At 40.2% G+C, this 20,487-nt stretch overlaps 1 protein-coding gene across 2 annotated transcripts in view; it reads right to left on the bottom strand.

Annotated features, from left to right (window-relative positions):
- Positions 1-270: 270 nt before the first annotated feature.
- ttc13 (tetratricopeptide repeat domain 13) overlaps positions 271-20,487 on the bottom strand; it is a 34,563-nt gene continuing 14,346 nt past the window's right edge. The window contains exons 12-23 of one of the 2 annotated variants that reach the window (XM_049589646.1): positions 19,265-19,421; positions 18,576-18,706; positions 18,355-18,487; positions 16,501-16,593; positions 16,188-16,271; positions 15,717-15,801; positions 13,687-13,796; positions 13,341-13,476; positions 11,750-11,829; positions 10,528-10,606; positions 6,826-6,905; positions 271-6,739 (exon numbers count right to left, since the gene is read on the bottom strand). In XM_049589646.1, coding sequence (XP_049445603.1) covers positions 6,625-6,739; positions 6,826-6,905; positions 10,528-10,606; positions 11,750-11,829; positions 13,341-13,476; positions 13,687-13,796; positions 15,717-15,801; positions 16,188-16,271; positions 16,501-16,593; positions 18,355-18,487; positions 18,576-18,706; positions 19,265-19,421 — 1,283 coding nt within the window. In that variant the 3' untranslated portion in view covers positions 271-6,624. The remainder of the gene's footprint in view (positions 6,740-6,825; positions 6,906-10,527; positions 10,607-11,749; positions 11,830-13,340; positions 13,477-13,686; positions 13,797-15,716; positions 15,802-16,187; positions 16,272-16,500; positions 16,594-18,354; positions 18,488-18,575; positions 18,707-19,264; positions 19,422-20,487) is intronic. The other variant, XM_049589647.1, reaches the window with a different exon arrangement.

Genomic DNA, 20,487 nt, shown 5'->3' with positions numbered 1-20,487 from the left:
ACAAAATCATGTGGCGCTAAAGCCTCGGTTATTATTTTTTTTTCTCCCTAGGATGGTGAAGGCATGACCCGCCCCACTCTGCTTTACTCGGTCTCTGATTGGCTGAAATATGTTCCTCCCGCGAATCCTAACCAATCCAATTAAAGAAGGTACAAGCAGTAGCAAATCTGAGGGAGCGTAGGGCGGGTCATTCACAAGGTTTGCTCATTCAGCATTTATGCAACACGTGGTTGTAAGTATTATCATTTGGAAATCATGAAGAAGAAAAAACACAAGTACCACTTAAATTCGTGAACTGAATTTACTTAAATATTTTTAAATGTGAGAAGAATTTGAGTCATATTTACAGATTTAACATTTTAATGCAGTAATAATGTTATAATCCATGACACTGCATATTTTATGAGTAGGGCATCGTGATTCAGAACATTTTCTACAACTGAATTGTCTTCAAGCTGGGACTTACACATTAAATAGTTATAGTGAAGTCCCCATATATCTTTAATTACTATGTGATAACTACTTTCATCACTTAGGGGTCAATCACAACCACTCAACAAGACTCAGACAAATGTTTTTTTTTTTTGTTAGGTGTAGTAATTAGATGGGCAAAAACACCTTTCTGTATCCTCCTTTGATCCTGTGTCCTCATATAAGGACATCACATTCTGGGTTTACTGGACCTTATTCATTATTCTACTTAGACTCACAAGTCACTCTTCAGATGCTTTGCTTAACTAAAGACTGATGACTTTCTCCCTGATTTTGTGTTTAGATGGGCAGATACAATTTCAGAGTTTCTTTCTTTCATGTCTATGTGTAACATTGGATATTGTATGTGTGCACCTGTCACTCTTGGCAGACTTGGCATAGCAAATAAAATCTCTAACTGAAGGTGGCTACAGCGCTCAATTAAAAATTGACTCTACTGAGGTAAATTCTGAGATACTAAGTAAAAAAAAAAAATAAAAAAATTAAAGATTACCAAGAAATGGACAGAGCCTGTTAAAATTGTCAGCCAGTTTTATTGACTGCTGAACATTCATTCACTCATTCAATTAAAAAAAAAAAAAAAACTCCCCTCCTTCAAGTTTCAGGCTTTAAGAGCCCACCGTAGCACTTAATGACTGGGTCACCCAGTGCAAAACAACAGAAAGAAAATGACGACCAGTCAGCACAATCATTGATATGGAAAAGAAAAAGTGACACAAAGCAGACTAAGGCAGGAAATAAATTAGATATGCCGCTGAGAAGATCAATTTGTTCTGACTTTGTGGATCTTATTAAATGACAAAATAAAGAAACTGGACATTCAATTATAAATTGACATTGAAATTAAAGAGAAAAAGTTTGTTCATAAGACTGAATACCTTTATCTGCTGAAATTGTTTCCTCCTTGTGCTTAAACCAACGTTGGTGAGTCTTTAAAAAACAGGCAGCAGCTGCATGCACGCTAGTTTAGCCTCAATATCGCTCAAGTTCTTTTGTTTTTTAAGGTTGTAAACATCACTTCCCATTCAGAGTAAATCATTTCCCCTCACATATCACCCCAACAGCTTCAGTTTTATGATCTGTATCTGTGTGTGTTCAGTTTTCATGAAACAGACTCATTCTTTTAAATTAATAAATGGACACAACAGAAAACCAAACAAGAGATTTTAAAATTTAAAGCCAATTAAATGTCTTAATGAAGATTTCCGAAACCTTTTCATCCACTTTTTTCCTGACCAGGTTTTCCCCAGATAAACTGTGATCTTGATAAGACAGAGATGAGGCTATGCGAAGTTAACTTAGTCACATATGTCGGGACCAGGGGAAAAAAAACTGATGATTAAGACGTGAAGATATATGAGCTCTCTCTCTCAAACTATTGCTCTCAGGTGTCTCAAAGAACGGCTCATACAAGCAAATTTAACCCATGAGATCATAAGAAAATCCAACTGGCATCCGATGCAAGCTAAAGGAATGATAGCAAAGACGATAACAGTATGTGGTGTGCTTTTACCCATATCTATAATTACTCCTCTACGAGACCCAACAGTCAGAGATGTCAGAGAACGTTTAGGTTTTATATCTGTGGCCAAATTTGGAGACAAATATCTATTGAGTACATGACAAAATGTTAGATATTCTTATAATTATCATAATTATAGGACACCTATTAAGATAGGGTTTGTGATGACGTGGGCGACGTAATAATACATTTATGAGCTTCCTGTATAACTGGGTTAATTACTCAATCTAACAGTCGTGTGAGGGAAGATGTCGGAGAACAGAGCCGGGTTTGAGAGAGAATTTGATACCAAAATAAGATGAATTGTGGCTTTTTGAAACCAAATAATTCTCACGACTTTATAGAGAAAATTTCTCAGTTCTCTTCAAGACCAAGAGGAAGAGTCACCGCCTGCTTCCCTAATGCGTCAAGTGCCACTATGAATTTAAAATGCAAACCACTACCATTAAAGCTAAGATGCTTGTGGAGAACTTCCCACTGCTATAAACAACCAGGTTGCATTTACTCTTTATTTATTTCGATGTGAGAGAGACAGCCCGACTCATCGTGATGTCGCGCTAACGACAGTCGCTTCTAGGTAGACAATTGGCAACTGATTTGAGTTGTGGAGATACGTTAAATCAGCCAACTTGTTTATTTCTGTTGTCATTTTCAGCCGTAATTGTAATGTTTAAATGTTTAATGGATTCTTTGGTGCTCATTTTATGAAGTACTGTGTGGACGGGGGCCAAAGCAAAACATATTTTAGCCACCTAGAAAAGTCAATCAGTTCAAGTGTACGCTACATTTGGAATACTTTCTCTGCTTCACCTTGCACACTGACTGATCGAGGCAGCGGCAGACCAGCAACTTCAGTGTTCTGTGAAGTAAAATTACTGTTTTTGTCAATAGAGTCTGGTGGCTTTGCGATAACGGCATCAGTTCCCTGTTGTACAGGGCTGTCTGACAGCAAGGTAGAGCAGTTAAAATATTCTTAATAGAGCATCCACTCTAACTGATACTGATTTTTTAGGCGGGCCTTCTTTAGGCATCTAAAAAGGAAGCAGTGTTTGCTCAAAACCACTTCATTTTATGAACGCGATGTGGGGGTTTTCTTGCCAAAGTTTATGTTTATAACAAATATTTTGATTGGTTTATAACTGAGTGCAGCCTATTACCCTTATTTGTTAAGTCTTTCTGCCACAGTACATAGCTAGGTAGACATGAAGCAAGCGCTGCAACTAATCATTTCTATTACAAATTATTAATTGAAAAAATGGAGGGATTAATCCATCAGCCCTAGGAATAAGAAAAAAATGTTGGCCATTGCTCCTTTTCCAGTTTTTATAGACTTGAATGAATTCTTCGGGGATTTACTGCATTCTTTTTTTTAAACTCTTAGACCAAAATAACTGTTTCATATTGTCGTGTAAGAATACTGATTTTGCACTGATGATCTGATATTTTCTTCTGTTTCTCGGTAGTGTCAAACTGAAAATGTAAAGAAAACTATGAAGCAACAAACTACTTCCAAAAATATAAGAAAATGCCCCACAGTCCAAAAGGATGTCTTCGAGTTGTTATTGTCCTAAAAGGCCTATATTGAGAGAAGGCTGCTACAACGTGAAGCCTTCTGGATCCACACGCTGTAAACTGAACACCCGAAGGGTATGAATGAAGAACTTCTCTTGAGCTGTTTTTTGTAAAAGATAAAATTGTGTAGTGTTGTTTATCACTGTTTTTCATACTGTTTGCCCTGTCAATATTTCTGATAGGTTTTAAGATGTATTATGACAAATTTACATTTGTTCTATTCTATGCCGTATTCTGCCATGTTTGTGTGCCGTACTAGAATGTATGCCTTGTTATATATATATATAGGAAGGGTCACCGTGATATCAGCACTTTATGTCCTTTAACTGTGCTGAGTGACTTTAGCTCCTTTTATTATGATGTTCTACTGCTTTGACCTGGGGCACTTTATATATTTTTTACTGTACCATTTGCTGCTAAGTAGTATTTTGTATATATTTATTTTTTTGGGTGTACTCAGGAAGTATTTATTACTCTTAGGACTTCATATTATAGATGTGTTTTCTTGATATTGGTCCAGTTAATACCTACTGATACATGTTTTGTACTTTTTTCTCTTCTATGAGATGTGTGTCTATGATTATCAGGATTCTGCTTGGTGCTCTGGTGATTACCTAATGCCATGCAGCTGTGTGATTGGGAGTGGAGGTTACTTCTGTATGTCTCACCCTGCTTTTCTGTCTTTTCACACACTGAGGAAGACACTTGTCGAAACCGGTCTGTGCGTTTAACCGTCTGTACCAGTGAGGTATTAAAAGTTGCCTACAAAGGACACAGAGTGTTGCTGGCTTTTTCTTGTTTATACTGTTGTTCTGTTGCCGAGCACCTCCAGACTTTTTTCTTCTTTTTTGAGAGTGCGTGTTGTCTTTCTTCATTGATTTATTGTCCCAAAAACAGCCAAAAACCCAAATTTATTTAATTTAGTATAATGACATAAAACTCAGAACAACAGCATGTTTGATATCTTTGCTTGATTAGTCATTAAATAAATAATCTATGTTTTCTGATGGTCAACTAATGATTAACTGACAAATCTTTGAGGACTTACTGTCACAAAAAGCAACCAGTACCTCACTGACAATTCTCTAAAAATCTCTGACTGTTGCTCTCACACTAGTTCAGCAGCCAACCCATCTTAACACCAACCCGTTATTGGTCACGATAAAAGAAAGCGGGGTTCAACACCCGATAAGAGAAGTGACACTTCCTGCAAGTGTCAAGAAAACTAAACAAAAGAGACTGCTTCAAGTATCCCAAGTGGAATTCAATAGCCCTGAAGGTTTTGGATTTAGAATTTTCTTTTTAAATCCCAGAACTCCTTCTCTGCTGATAGGCTGGACTCTGAGTGCGTGTATATGTGCTCAGTGGTTCAAATTAAGTTTTAAAGTGCCAATTACAAACTAAACGTAACATCCAATTTAAAGTTCAAGGTAATCTAAAGCTGAGATTTAACCATGACTGACTAAGGAACATAAAATTGTTCATGCTGATGGTTCATGAGATGCACTGTGTGCTTCAGCTGGCCTATAAAGCAGAGAAAAAGAGAGGGTGGACAGAATCGCTTCTGCATCCCAAACTGTGACACCAATGTTCTCTGCCGTTCTCCCCAACAGCTGGAGTATGGAAATATTGGGACTGATTGAAAGATGTGCTGTCACAAGCACCATAATGTCAGTGTGTTTTGTACCTGAACAAACGTTTGATTCAATATTGAGCTTTAAAAATTTATACAATTTCACCAAATGTGTCATATATTGTTTTAAAATAATTAAGAAGTGGTAATAATAATAATTGCAAGTCACAAGTAGGTCCCGGGTTGGGTCCCAAATCAAGACTGGCAAGTCCTGGTTCAAGTCCCAAGTCTTAAACCTTGAGTTTGGAGAACTAAACAAGTCACAATGCACTTTTCACCGAATGTAATCCAAAAAGAGTAATGATACATTAAATTAAATGCTTTCCAAATTTTGTATTTATTGTTAAAACAGACTTATTGGAAGTTGTTGCACCTCCAACTGTAATTTAACTTTCAGATTATGTTGACGACAGCATAGTTTTTGTACGTAAATGAATTTATCTTTGGTATCATTTTTTTCCAACCGGCAGTCAGAAATGTAAAGTTAGTTCTTATTGGTTTTCTCCTACAACCTGACTGGATGCAGTGGGATTGGTTCAAGCAAAGTGGATCATTTGGGGAATTAAGTGTCGACTTGCTGGGGATTAATAGGTTATGTTATGTTAGGCCTAACTGATTCAGGAAATGATGGAAAATGAATTTATTTCATGGTGCACTTTTTATTCTTTGGGCTTGCAGGAAGGTATCAACTATTTTCAAGTGAAAAAGCTCAATTCCAAGTGAAGTCACGAGTCATTGGTGTTAAAGTCCAAGTCAAATTCCAAGTCGTTTTGATTTTGTCGAGTCTAAACTGATCAAATTTGTTTGAAAGTCTAACTCGACTCCAAATCATGTCACTCGAGTCCACACCTCTGCCTACAAAGATGATCAAATCTACTGTGGGCTGATACACAGGTGTCCAAATAACATATTAACACAGGTAATTCACAGGTGTCCCAATGATGGCTGCTCTGTTTGTCTTTTGTTGTGATGTCTAATTTCAGGTTTTGTGACATAATGTATTCATAAGCCTCCAGTATGAGTGGTTTAAGAACTCAAACTATGAGTCGTGTGAGGGAGGATGACAGAGAGCAGAGCAGGCTTTGAGGATGATTCAATACCAAAATAAGATTAACTGATCAAATAATTCTCGACCCTTCATCGAGGAAAAGTCTCTTTAAAATGTTTTGAATTTGTATTAATATCAGCTCAGTTCTATCCAGGACCAATATCTTCTTCCCAAATGTGTCAATAACACTATGAATTTAAAATTTAACCAATTACCATGAAAGCTAAGATGCTTTTGGAGAACTGAGCTCAGTTTAGTTTGGGCTGCAGAAGAAGACATTCCCTTTGTTCTGTCCAGTGTACGAGCTCCATTATTAAGACTTTATCAAATACACTTCTCTTCTGTGTGGAAGTTGTGTTAGGACTTCTTTGGACAATGTGAAGACGAGTCTGTGTTGAGAACCTCGATCATTGTTCTGGTGGACGGGAAGGTCTCTGCTACAGACGGAAGACTCTGGTACCAACCTGGTAAACTGTTGAGGAAGAAACGTATTAAAGAAAAATAAGGCCTCCGCCAAGCAGAGGAATAACAAACTAATAGCATGATTTGTTTTCTCACCTCTTGAGATTCATCCAGTTCTTTGCTGTTTTACTGAAGCTGTCTGGACTGGGTGTGGTCATGGCCTCGAAATCCACCAGCTGCAACAATATTAAACAAACACAAACACTGGTTAGAGGACACACACAGTGGGTGCATTTCACTGCCTCTGAGGCCATGTTCACATAAATAAAAAAAAATTTCTGACTCTTTATGTCTTCCTCTCTAATAAGGCCCCTAGGGTGGCATTTTTTTCTTCAGAGTGAATGTTTTGGTCAGGCCCCCAGGAAGAGTGCTGGGCTTTGAAGTCAATTTGAAAAGACCAAACCATGACATTACAACTTTAGGGTCCATCACGTGATGCCATGGGGCCCAAAAAGACTTTTTCTCTTAGACTTACACTGTTAACGACACATCTGTAAATTGATGGATTCACTTTTTTGAGCATCACAACCCCCACGAAATGATTTGTTTCATCGGGATTTAAACTCAATGGTCCAATAACATTTTGAAAGTCCAGAGGGAGCAATTAAATGATTTCATCCCTATTCAAGTTAGAGGAGGGCTAAATCAGAAGCTAGCCAGCTCGGCCAGTGAAAGTCCCTAGTGCGCCTGTTCTATGGGCCCAACAATGCAGTAGATATGAGTAATTCTATACACAGAAAATCAAACTTTTGAGCTGCACGACGTTGTTTCTGAGTCAGACGGATTTTAGCATTGTCTGGGTTTGTTTGCCGTGCAGATTATAGGGGAATGCAAGGACTGATTATGTCCCGATCAACTGCTCCAGACCAGCCATCGGGACATTCAGATGATTTTCTGACATGTTAGAAATTTTGGTCAGCCATCGTCAGGCCCTTGCACAGTTAAAGCAGAGCTACAAGTCGATTCCCCCAAGATCATTGCCTCTTTGTTCACTGCGCCTGTCCAAAGTAGCAGACGGAGCATCTGTAAGCAAATACAATGCTCTGAAACTGCAATGGCAACAAGACTGGTCATATGGACGGAAAATATGGAAGCCAGGATGGTCAATCTGTGGCAACAGCATATGTTTCAGCACACAGGATGGCACAGATTATTAAGGCAGCTCATTTCTGCCTTGTTAGCATTATTGTGAACCTTACTGTTACTGTGTAACTTTCAACTACCTGCCTCAAAGCTTTAAAAAAAAAAAATCTTTGTTGATCATTGTCAATAGCCAGAACAGTCTGCAGGGGCTCGTGGGCTGTACAATGTGAGCACATACAGTGTGAGCTGTCATGTTGTGAACTGACAATCATAAATAGCAAGCTTCACCTTTGCTTCACAGACGATTTACTTGTACAGGAGGAGTTATAATAATAATACATTTTATTTAAAAGCGCCTTTCTCAACACTCAAGGACACTTTACAGAGCATTAAAAGCACAGTTAAAGTCATAATTAAAATAAATAAAAACAACACTCAAGAGTGACAGAAAGTAAAAATGGATGTGGGCAATTAAAGGGAATATGCAATTTGGAACAGATGGGTTTTGAGTTGTGATTTGAAATGGGGTAGAGAGTCCATGTTTCTGAGGTCCGGGGGGAGAGAGTTCCAGAGTTTGGGAGCAGAGCGACTGAAAGCTCTGCGCGCAGTTGAAGCTTATGGAGGGATTTGTGAGGGGCACCAAGGAGGAGTGAGTTACAATAATCAATGTGGGAGGTGATGAGGCTGTGGACCAGGATAGCCGTGGTGTGAGGGGTGAGGGAGGGGTGGAGACGGTTAATGTTTCGTAGGTGGAAATATGCAGACCGGGTGATGTTATTGATGTGTGAGTGGAAAGACAGTGAGCTGTCGAGGATGACACCCAGACTTTTAACCTGAGGGGAGGGGGACACTGTGGAACTGTCAATAGTGAGGGAGAAGGAGGTGAACCAGGATTTAATTTCTGAGAGGCAGTGGGTGAGGGAGGAGGGTGGAAGAGAGGTGTCGGGTTTACTGGATAGGTAGAGCTGGGTGTCATCCGCAAAGCAGTGAAAATGAATACCAAATTTATGGAAAATATTGCCAAGTGGGAGGAGATAGATAATGAAGAGGAGGGGCCCCAGGACGGAACCCTGGGGCACACCCGAAGTGATGGGGGAGGGCTGTGAAGTGAAGGATTTGACTTGGATGAACTGAGTGCGGCCTGTGACGTAAGAGTGAAACCAGTGAAGGGGGGTGTGAGTGATACCTATGGAGGAGAGTCTATGGAGGAGGATTGGGTGAGAAATAGTGTCGAAGGCTGCACTCAGATCGAGGAGGATGAGAATGGAGATTGAACCGGAGTCAGCTGCCAAGAGGAGGTCGTTGGTGATCTTGATGAGGGCTGTTTCTGTGCTATGGAGTGGACGGAAGCCGGACTGGAACTGTTCATAGAGACTGTTATGGGTGAGATGGGAGTGGAGTTGAGAGGCAACAGTTTTTTCAAGAATTTTGGAAATGAAGGGGAGGTGAGAAATGGGGCGGAGGTTATTGAAATCGTTGGGGTCTGAACCAGGTTTTTTCAGGATGGGACTGACGGCTGTGGTTTTGAAAGGTGTGGGAACAGTTCCAGTGGATAGTGGCTGAGATGAAGGGGAGCAGAGAGGGGAGGCAGGATTTGACCAAAGGAGTGGGGAGGGGGTCTAACTGGCAAGATGAAGGTTTGGACTTTCTGATGAGGTCAGAGATAACTGAGGGATGAGGGAGTTCGAAGGTGGAGAATGGTTGATAAGGAGGGAGGAGTTCAGAGGAGGGGAGTTGGAGTGTATACCCAGCTGTAGGTAAAAAGTAGTAAGGGAAAATGTTAAGAAGTCAAATTTCTCTTGCGGTATGAAGGTAAAGTTGCCAAAAATTCAACTACCTTGTTTGCAAGCAAAACTTTGGTTTGGAAAGGCAGAATCGCAGCATGTACACCAAAAAATATCATTAAAATGAAAAGAGTGAAAAAGAAAAACTCTATTTTGAACTCATGTCCTCACTGGCAACAATATGTCTGCAGGTAGGCTCATATTATGAACAGTTTCTTTGTGTTTGTTCTCTCTTTTCAAGGTTTTTATTCATTCATTAAGACTCATAAATCACCAGACATTCCTTAGTCGACCAAACAGAAACTTGGACATCACAGGGACACTTAACAACCTGCCTGGCTGAAAAAAAGCTGACCTCAGCTGAACCTTTCCTGAGCTTCAGCTTTCTAACACCTGATCAGATTTCTGCGCTGTCTTATTTCCTTCCAATGGGATTTTGTTTCAGGAACAATGTGTCTGCTTGGCCGACGCAACGTAGGTCAGAATTTCAGCCAAGTTTCTTCTTCCTCCAGACGGCTGGAATGAATGTTACAAACAATCGGATAGGCTTTGTATCCATGAGCGGAGATGATAGCAGGCTCGTATGTAACGTACACCTTTCATTTGGACAAAGGGACAATAACAAGAGTCACTGATCCTCAACTAGTCTTTAACTGAGTGTATTGTTTCTTTTCTTTGCTCAGACATGGAATACGTAACAAGAAGCTGTTGGAGTGATGGATTTTTTGTCATTCAGACATACTGTAGGTGTCCCCTCTGTAAACTGCTTTATCCAAATAAAGAGCCATGCGCTTGCTGTGGACTTCACGTTAATCTGATGGCATTTTACTTAGACTTGTACCATGTTGAAAGTGTACGTTAAAGTCATAACAGAAATCCTCCAAGGTCAGACCATGTAAGAGGTGCATGTCTGGAAGGGGCTAATGTTTACCTTTCCTTTCGGGATCCTGCCAATCACCTCTTTGCCACTGGCCATCAGTGCTCCCATCACGACTGAGTAGGCCACCACACTGAGGAGAAGCAGATCAGGAAAACACCTTTACACACTAGTATCACCATGACAATTAAAACTTGTTCTGCTCTGTAGCACGCTAACGGTAGAACATGCTGTTCTTGGAACATAAATCAGATGTCAACTGTAAATTACTGTTTATAAGAGGAGTTTCTAGTTCTTGCCAAAGGCTATCTGACTCCAACCATAACCTGTAATTATAATGCCTCGCACAGTAGTTGTACCTGTCACAGATAGGGTTGTAAAAGGTCGTAAAATTTCTGGAAAATTTCCAAGCAAAGATTTTTCTTAACTTCCATTTTAAAATTGTGCATCACAGTGAACATATGTGAGGGAAATACACATAAACGAAGACAAATTGAGCGCCCTGCAGAGCAGCGTCCACGTCTCCTTGATTCATGGACAGCCAGGTAACGATAACGTTTAATGTTTGCCCTGTTTTGCTTCGGCATTGTTTGTCACTGTTGTGAAATTAATCCCCGATAAAAACACCTCAGTACAGCCAGACTAATTTAGGCAATAACCCACAACTAATTTTAACAAAGATAGAAGAAGGCTAGTCTGGCATAAAACCAAACCGTCTCCCTCCAACTCTCTGGCTAATTCGGTTTCATTAGCTACCTGTGGCAAGCAGAGACAGATGCTTAATTGCTTTCCCACTTCTACATGTCTTTATAAACCAAAACTCAACTTGAAATATTGTTTATACCTCCCATACAGCGGCTTTTACTCGAACAATTCTGACATGCGTTTTGGTGCTGCATGAACACGCCATGCGCAAAGAGCACAAAGCTGCAGCCGCTGCAGGTGTCTGTTCTCTAGGAATTATATAATTAAATTATTTAGAAGATAATGGTTGGTTTATTATTTGGTTGTATTTGACAAATTACTTTGTCAGCTTTTGATATGGTTAAAGGTTAGTTTCTATCGGCAGCCAACAACTTCTTCTCTGTAGCTGTTGTGCATACAAAAACAACTTACACCACTTCCTAAAGCCCCCCAAAATTCCCGCTAATTCCCATGGAAAGCCCCCAACTTGAATATTCCAGGAAATTGTCAACCCTTGTCACAGCAGATTACAGAGGACCCAAAATTCTCTTTCTCTCATGGGTAATTAAATTGTCAAAGTGTTAAATATTACCTGGATCCTCTGGAGAGGGGCATGAGGTTGCAGAAGTAATAAACCAAGGAGAGGATAAGATTACACACAGCGTCTGCATCCTGAAAGAACAAAAGTCGTGACAGAGAGTTAACTGTAAGATCACGAACCGGCTCGGAGCGAGAGTTTCTACAGACGTGTCCTCCATTTTTAACTGTCTTCACTGTGTACTGTCTTTGTTTAAAGCAGAGAGGGCTGCAGGCTTAATAACAAGAAACAAGAGTCTAAACACAAAGAGAGGTTTTTCATATTATTCCAAGTATCTGTTTCAGGTCACAGTCAATAACCTTGTGTAGCTGGTTCACTAACAAGTGAGGCATTGTTGGGTGTCATTACAGCTATCAGTATAAATCAAGTAATAATAACAGAAAGCTAAACAACAAGAGATACTGAGTCTCGGTTGAACAGGCAGAGTATTTATTGATTCAAAATGCTTCTTTCATGGTTTTATGATATTTCACCGAGTCGGTTTTTCCCAGCAGTTAGTCTGAAATTCATCTACAGCAGCCAGCTGGAGAACACTGTCAGCTTTAACCTGCACAGTGATCGATTTATAAAATAACTCCAGAGAATTTATTAAATTCTCTTCCTACTTTTCCTGTCTAGAAAAGTAAAATCTGGGGTACTGCTGCAGAGGGAAAAACTGTAAGGAGAAAATCTCAGTTGCAAAATGTGTCTACTGTTGTCAGATGCTTAACAAGAGCTGAGCCACTGATGTTCTGGCTGACAACTCGAGATGAGGTTACATATTTTACATGTGTAACAGACCAGTTCACCATTTTCCTGTCTGTGTCTTGTAATTATCTGTCCTCCTGCTGCAATGACCCATGAAGGACGATTTAAAGGATCAGCTCACTCAAAAAACAAAAGTCTGCAATAGATGTAAGTGCAACATAATCCGACACTTACAATTATTTACCCTATTTATCAATTTATTTATTGTACAAGAAATGTTATAAATATTGAAACATGGCTATTTTTCTGCCCAAAAGCCCAAGTCAACATCTTCAAATGTCTTGGTTTCTCTGACCAACAGTCCAAAAACTAAAGACAAACAATTTACAGTAATATAAAACAGGAAAAAACAGATAATCCTCATATTTCAGAAGCTGGAATCAGAAAATATTAGCCAAAAAGTTTGGCGATTAACTCTCTGTCGACTGACAATTCAAAGGATCTTCTATTTTTTCAGCTCACATCTTATTTGTAGAGATTAAAGGGAAACACCTCAAATGTTGGTGAAGATTCTCAGACTAGCTTGACTTTCTTGAAGACGTTTCACCTCACATCTAAGAGGCTTCTTCAGTTTCTTTCAGTTTCTCTCCAGAAACTGAAGAAGCCTCTTAGATGTGAGGTGAAACGTCTTCAAGAAAGTCAAGCACCACACACCAGGACAACCCGGGATTAACGGAAGTTTGTTTGAGCTTTTTAAAGCAGTGAAGACAATATCCTGCTGCTAACTGTTTGCATCAGGAACTGTCCACAAATGTAATGTTTCATGCCATCTCACAAATCAGAGTATTGAATATGCTTCTGCTTCTTGTTATGTGTGGAATGCAGAGATAAATCTTACCCCTAGTTCTGTAGACAGCATTAACGCCTTCCCTTTGGCGGTGAGGTCTTTATAGATGGACTCTATCTCTGACTGGTACTGCTGCGTCCGCTCTTCTGTCGTCTGCGTCTCTACTGAGAATAACATGTTGCCCACCCTAAAACACAGAAACCAGATCACAGGTAGAAATAAGTGGTCACTTAATCTGCCATTGCCTGCTGTATTAATGAGTTCTGAAACACCTGCCAACATTTACATACATTTTTACTTGCAGCTAATAACCCATCCTGGCATTTGATAAATAAAGGTTGACACCTAAAATATACTGCAGGAAAAAGGGGAAGACTGTCATTTCATTTCACTGTACCTGTCTCCAGTGATGGTGATGGTAAAACCGTCATACTCTTTCCCATGATCCTTCACGCTCGGCACCTTGGAGTTGACCGTGAAGCCATCTCTGGTTTTACTATTGAACTGCTTCAGGAAATAAACACACAAACAACCATTCTAGGTTTTCACTGATGTCGCTTCAGTGCTCTGACAGTAAAACATTGTAAGTTACAAACTGACTAAATGTCAAGCTTGAGTTATTTCTTTACTTGGAAACATCATGTAAGAAAACAATCTCAACTCAGGGCCCTGGCAGGCTTCCAGAGAGTGAAGCCTAGCTTGTCTCTAACGATTCCCCCCATTGTAATCCACACTGAAAAATCCCTGTAAGATGAACTGTTTGCTTAGACACAAAAATAAAACTGGTTCAGTATAAATGTCCATTTTGAAAGTCTAGTTATCAAAAACTCTCTGACTTGTCTGACTGCCCGCACATTATAACGTCCAAAAACTCACCCTATTGGCGACATTATGAAAAGGTGGGTAACACTTTACTTGAAGGTATCTACATAAGAGTGACATGACACTGTCATAACTATGACATGACACTCATGAACTTGTCATGAACATTATGTACATGTCATGAACGTCATTGTTATGACAAAGACATCTTCTGGTAATGTCATCCTGGTTAATGTCAAGTTGTCATTATAAGGACATCCCAAACAAATTGAATGTCAACTTGTCATGACAAAGACAACTTCTGGTAATGTCACTTTAATTAATGTCAAGTTGTCATAATCAAGACAACCCAAACAATGTCAACTTGTCATTACAATAAACGAATGACACTTAATGTCAGCAGTCATAAATGTTAATGACATGTATATAATGTTCATGACAGATTCATGACCATCACCCTTATGCTGATACCTTCAAGTAAAGTGTTACCAAAAGGTGCCACCTGCTACTCAGCTCTAACACACTCGCACCAATGAAACAGCCATTGGGAGCAATTTGGGGTTCAGTATCTTGCTTAAGGATACTTCAACATGCAGACTGGAGGAGCCGGGGATCGAAGCAATGATCTTCCGAATGGTGGATGACCCACTCTACTTCCTGAGCCACAGCCAATCCTTACATATATATAATTATACTCGCAAATGTTACGAATGGAATTATAAATGCGATTTTATGCATTTAAAACGAACTTTTTTGGCCTCCAGTTTTTAAAAAATCTGCGTCCATATGAGCGGTGTAATAAAAATACCTCCGTCCACATGACACCGCAAATTCCACTATCAAGCAATGTAATACACATGCCAAAGCAGTAGGTGGTGATATAAGGCCATTGTAGCCAATCAGAAGGCAGTAAAACGTCATTCCCGGAAAAACAGCAAGCGTACTATTATGCAACAGGAGTAGTCTCCGTAATAGCACACTCTTGCGCCTCTGTTGCTGGATGTGGTTGAGTAGCGTTAGTTGTATGATACAGCCACAAAGTGCTGATATGCTGCTAAATAGCAGCAGTATTTTGTTTAGGTCCATCCTCAAATCGTCTTTCGCACACACTGGATCGGGTAATAACACAGCTGTTTTCTGTTTACGTCGCACACTGTGACATCATGCAATGGAGACGAGACAACATAACTGCAGTTATCCTGTCCACACATGACTGCTGACACCAGACTTTTCCAAAAAGTTCACCCTGGACTCCGGTTACAAATAACTCCAGTTACAGGGGCCCAAAACTGCGGTTACGTGTGGATGAAAGGCCAAACCGTGAGCAAAGAGTCACGGTTTTATAAATACCTGCGTTGGTGTGGACAGCCCCTAGGACTGGCTCCTCCAATCCATTTACTTATTTCCATGGCAACTGAGCAATCTGCTAATGAAGAGGACCATGTGATACAATCTAAAACTTTAGAAAAACCAAGACAGAGGAGCTTGAGTTGAGAGTGTTTGATTTATAAACTTCTTTTAAATCGAGTTATTTTTGACGTGCACACATCATCTTTGTCTCTATTTATTTCCATCTCAACCAATTTTCCCGCTTTTCGTCCTTACCTTCATTATAGGAAGCAGATCTTCTACTTTATTCACATTTTCAAGGGCCTGTCGGACCTCTAAGAGTCCTCTGGGGTTGTACGCCCTGACACACAAAACAGGAACTTGTTAGTGACAGGTGCAGTAAGGAAACTCATGAGGAAAAAAAATATTCACTACATTTCCTCAACATGCAAAATAAATACAGCCTGGAGGGAAAAAGTATTTACATACTGCTACATCGTAGGCAGCATACAGTAGGCACACATTACATAACTGCTGCCAAATAATCAGGTGAGACATGCTGATGCTCGCCATAAGTATGTAGATATCAGTGGGTCAAGGCCAGGCTGCCAATTTAGTTTTGTATGAATGTTAGTGATGGGAAGAAACTAAACAACTGGAAGTACTGCAGCAACTCAGGCAGTGCAGGATTTTATGAAAGGTGTTTTTAAGTCACAGAAAACTGGCTGAAGTTTTGGTATAATTTACCCGTGGTACACCAGTATTCTGTCTTTGATGAAGTCGAGGATGTTGTCAAAGTAGGCCAGGTATCTGATGTTGATAATCTGTCCCCTGAAGCAAAAAGAAAAAACAGATGCTTTCATATGAAGATGTGCTTTCAGAAACCAAGGCTACACTGAATTCAAAATGGAGGAAACTGGGTCAGATTACAAGGAATTCAAATACATGTCTTCACACTACAAAGAGGAGAAAATCCCCACAGCAAGGCCACGAGGAAACTCAAGTTACTCGAGGGACTAACGAGAGTGTCTGATGCCGTCTTCCAGGGCCAACTTGTTACCTGATGAGATTGATGTGATTGTTGAAGCCCCGACTGAGACTCCTGGCGGGCATCTGGTCTAACCACAGGACTGGCTGGTCTGGATCCGCGATCCTGCGAGCACAGGAAAAGCCTGCTTAGTCTGTCAACACTGGAATCCAATCAGCTAAAGACCAAAGACTCCTCAGTCACAGTTTACTTTGTTACACGTCTGTATGTGGTTTGTTTAATTTGATGCTATCGGCAAACCATGAGGAGGAAATAAAAGTGATTGACATATAACAGTAAAGAGATTTTAGCACTGTCACATCATCACTGTGCTTTAACTTTTCTGGTGACCACATGAGGATGGAGCTGAATATGACCTTCAGTCTAGACCGTACTTAGTAATACATGAGAAGTTGTTGGCTATCACATTTCAACATCTGTCTTCTTCTTCTTCCTTTAATCCCGTGTGTTTTAGGGTCATTTCCTGGAGATGATTAGGATTCCACAGTCACTTCTGAGCTGCATTTAATTCATCTTGGAATATGAGTTTTGGTCGCTGCCATCTAGCCAAACTTAGCTTACACTTGGGTGCTTAAAGAGTAACTCTAAAGACTAAATCCACTTTTTAATAGATGGCGTCTACAGTCACTATATTATACCGTGCATTGACACAGGTCTATAGAGTTCATTACAAACTGATTATTTGGTAGTAATTCTGTCCTCTAGACTCCCAAAAAATTCATTTTTAATAGAGTCAATAAACATATACTCATTATTCATCATGTATTTTTCTGTTACCCCTGATGTGAGCTAACAAAAAGTGGTGTGGCATTTACCATCTGCACTCCATCTGTGCTCAGGTGATGTCAGTAGATAAGAAACAATGGTATCAGGAACAGGTTGGTACACAGTGTTTTTTTGAGTTTAAGAAACAATGGTGGCATAGCGTAGGGAGCAGAAGGGTTTTTTGGGGGGAGTTTTTCCTTATCTGCTGTGAGGGTCCAAGGACAGAGGGATGTCGAATGCTGGTAAAGCTCTCTGGGGTTAACTGTGATTTGTGATACTGGGCTTTATAAATAAAATTGAATTAAATTGAAAATCAGAGGGCGTAACGATAGGAGGGCATTTCCAACTAGGCCAACAACAGGAGGGGAATGTGAACAGCGTAAAAGGTGAATGTAATATTGAGACTGTTAAGTCAGCTCCTAAAACCAGCTCAGTTTTTGAGTGTAATCTTTGTAGACTCACAGTAAACCTGCTTCACCTTGACCTCTGAAGGACTGAACTGTTTATTGGGGACACAATCAGTGTGGGTAAAGGTCTAATGCAACTGGCCTGACAACAGATTTTATCGCACAGTATACTAGGCAGGATTTTCCTGAAAAACAATGTATTCATACAAATATCATCCCTCTCAACCATCATTTATGAACCAACAGAGGTGTGCGACCATGAATTTACCTTACTCTGCCCTCTGCCTGTGTTTTATGTTTATTCTTATTTTGCTGTTTTCCTGACATCAATGGGTGTGTTGCCCCCATCATGAGGTCGAACTTTATAATAAATGTAGCATCCAAGAGGAAGCTATGAAAATTAGGGATTCAAATGCCTGAAAAACTCAAAAAAAATCACCAAGGGGACAAAGCCTGGAAGGTGCTGGTGAGCACTGAAGGAGAGGATGGGGATAAACAGTGACGTAGAGTTGGCCTGTTTTCTGTTGGACAGGTAGGTGCTGGATTTTAGCTTAGTTACCTTGCTACAGTATTGGCTTTTCCATGACAACAAATGTAATAATCCTACAAGAATAGTCATTTCAGTGTACGTACAAGTAGTGTAGGCAGGAGGAGCCATGTTTGAATGTTGTGTTTACCTTTAAAAAGTCCTCACCTTCTCCATTTAACGGCTATGTCGAACATGTCTCTCCACTGCATTTGCCTGGTCTTGCCGTTGACTCTGACTTTGGAGTTGCTCCACGTTCGATGCATTGCCTGCATCACCTCCAGGGTTGCTAAACCCATGGCTGAAAAAAAGCACAAACAACTCTTATTGTTTTCTGTTGTTGTTGATACTTAAAAGTATCTATAGTCTACATCATTCACCGGTGGTACCTCTGTGTATTCTCCTATTTGGTAAGAAACCAGGAGTGTCGTATTGCATTAGCGCCCCCAGGTGGTCGGCTGTGCAGATCAGCTTCTGGACTTCACTGCTATAGCTGTCGAAGTTCTGCGGCAGCACGTCTCTGCAAAACCACCAACACAGAGAGACAAACTGTAGAGGATGAACTTCGTCAAAGCTTTCATGCAGTGTTTTTTTTTTTTCAGGACTGGAGTGGAGTGAGGCTACCTGCCAAACCTCTGAAACTTTGCTGTAAAACAGAAGCAACAAGTTTCAGTCTGCTGACAGGGGCATAAAAACATCTGTCTGAAGAACTCTGGGGCGTTGATGTCATATGGAAAAGATGGCAGGTGTTGGTTTTCAACCACAAGACACTGTTTGCTTCAGCTGTGGGCTCACGGAAATTGCTACGGTTCAGGAAATTAGGATAATGACATCCTGCTTTCTGAGATGACGCACTTGAGGTTAAGTGCAGGACACACTTTATTAACTTCTATTAAAACCAAGTAAATGTATGAATATTATCTGTTATTGGCTGTAACATGCTCTCTGTATAAACAGTATTATTATATTAAATCCCATTCATATCTACAGCAATAACTTGGTTTGATCTCAGAGCAATATCTGCAAGGACAAGGATAAAAAAACATCATTAGAGCTTACAGTAGTGAATCAAACCTACTTAATATGTGGCTGCAGGCCCGGCTGTTCTTCATAGTCTTCTATTAGAAAAGGCAGGTTCTTGGCCCAGTGGTTCTTAAAGTTCCCCGGTAAGTCCTGATCCACGTTGTACTCTGCCACTGGGATGTCGAGGTGGGAGTGCAGGTAGCGAGAGTACTCTGGTAGAGAAACAAAGTGGGGTAAAGCCAGGAGAGAATATAGGATTATATTATGAATCAATCAAGTTTTTGGTTAATACTCTGACTGACATCACTGACAGGTGAATTGAGTAACATTGATCATCTTGTTACAATGCAATGTTCTGCTGGGAAACCTTTTGTCCTGCATTCATGCTGACGCCACTTTACGTGCTCCACGCACCACAACACCGTTGCCGACCAAGTACAGCCCACATAGCACTCACCGATGGCAGTGCCCTCCCCAGCAGGACAATGCACCACGCCACAGTGCAAAAACTGCTCAGGAATGGCCCCAGGAACGTGACAAAGAGCTCAAGCCATCAACCTGGCCACAAAATTCCCCATGTCCAAATCCAATTGAGCATCTGTGGAACATGGCGGAACCCCACCTCACAACCCTCAGGACTCAAATGATCCACCGCCAACACCTTGGTGCTGTAGGGGGTAACCTGTTCTGCAACAGTGTTTTGGTGGTTGCAGTGTGTTAAGTAGCATCCAGATGGATGCCAGGACCCAAAGTTTCCCAGCAGAACACTGTATTGTAACATGATAATCAATGTTTATTCATCCACTTGTTAGAGGTTTTAATGTTTTGGCTGATTGGTGAAGATTTTCATACATATAACTTTTTAATGTTTAGTGTTTTTTAGTGATTTACAGCATTTTCCTTTCTTCCTATCTACCATGTGCATATCTGTTGATCTGATTGCTGCATATAATTTCTCTTACAGGGATAAAAAAGTCAATAGTAACTGACTGATTCTCGGATCAATTCTTGATGACTGGTGGTATGTTGATCAAAGTTTTATATCACAAACGTCCTCCTGCTTTGAGTTGATACAGACATTGATATTCATGCAAATATCATAAGGGAGCTATGTTTCATTTTTCATGGTTCAATAAATAACACAAACTCCTACATCTATAGCTAAGCCAACTACTTTAATTGATCGATTAAATGGTTTGAGTATTTTTTTTTCTTCTGTGACGGTAAAATGAATATCATCAGGTTGGGGACAAAGCGAGACATATGAGGACGTCGACA

Source organism: Epinephelus fuscoguttatus, linkage group LG11 (assembly GCF_011397635.1).
Source record: "Epinephelus fuscoguttatus linkage group LG11, E.fuscoguttatus.final_Chr_v1".
Classification (NCBI taxonomy): domain Eukaryota; kingdom Metazoa; phylum Chordata; class Actinopteri; order Perciformes; family Serranidae; genus Epinephelus; species Epinephelus fuscoguttatus.
Note: the sequence above shows the minus strand (reverse complement) of the source record. Positions and strands in the feature narration are given on the sequence as shown.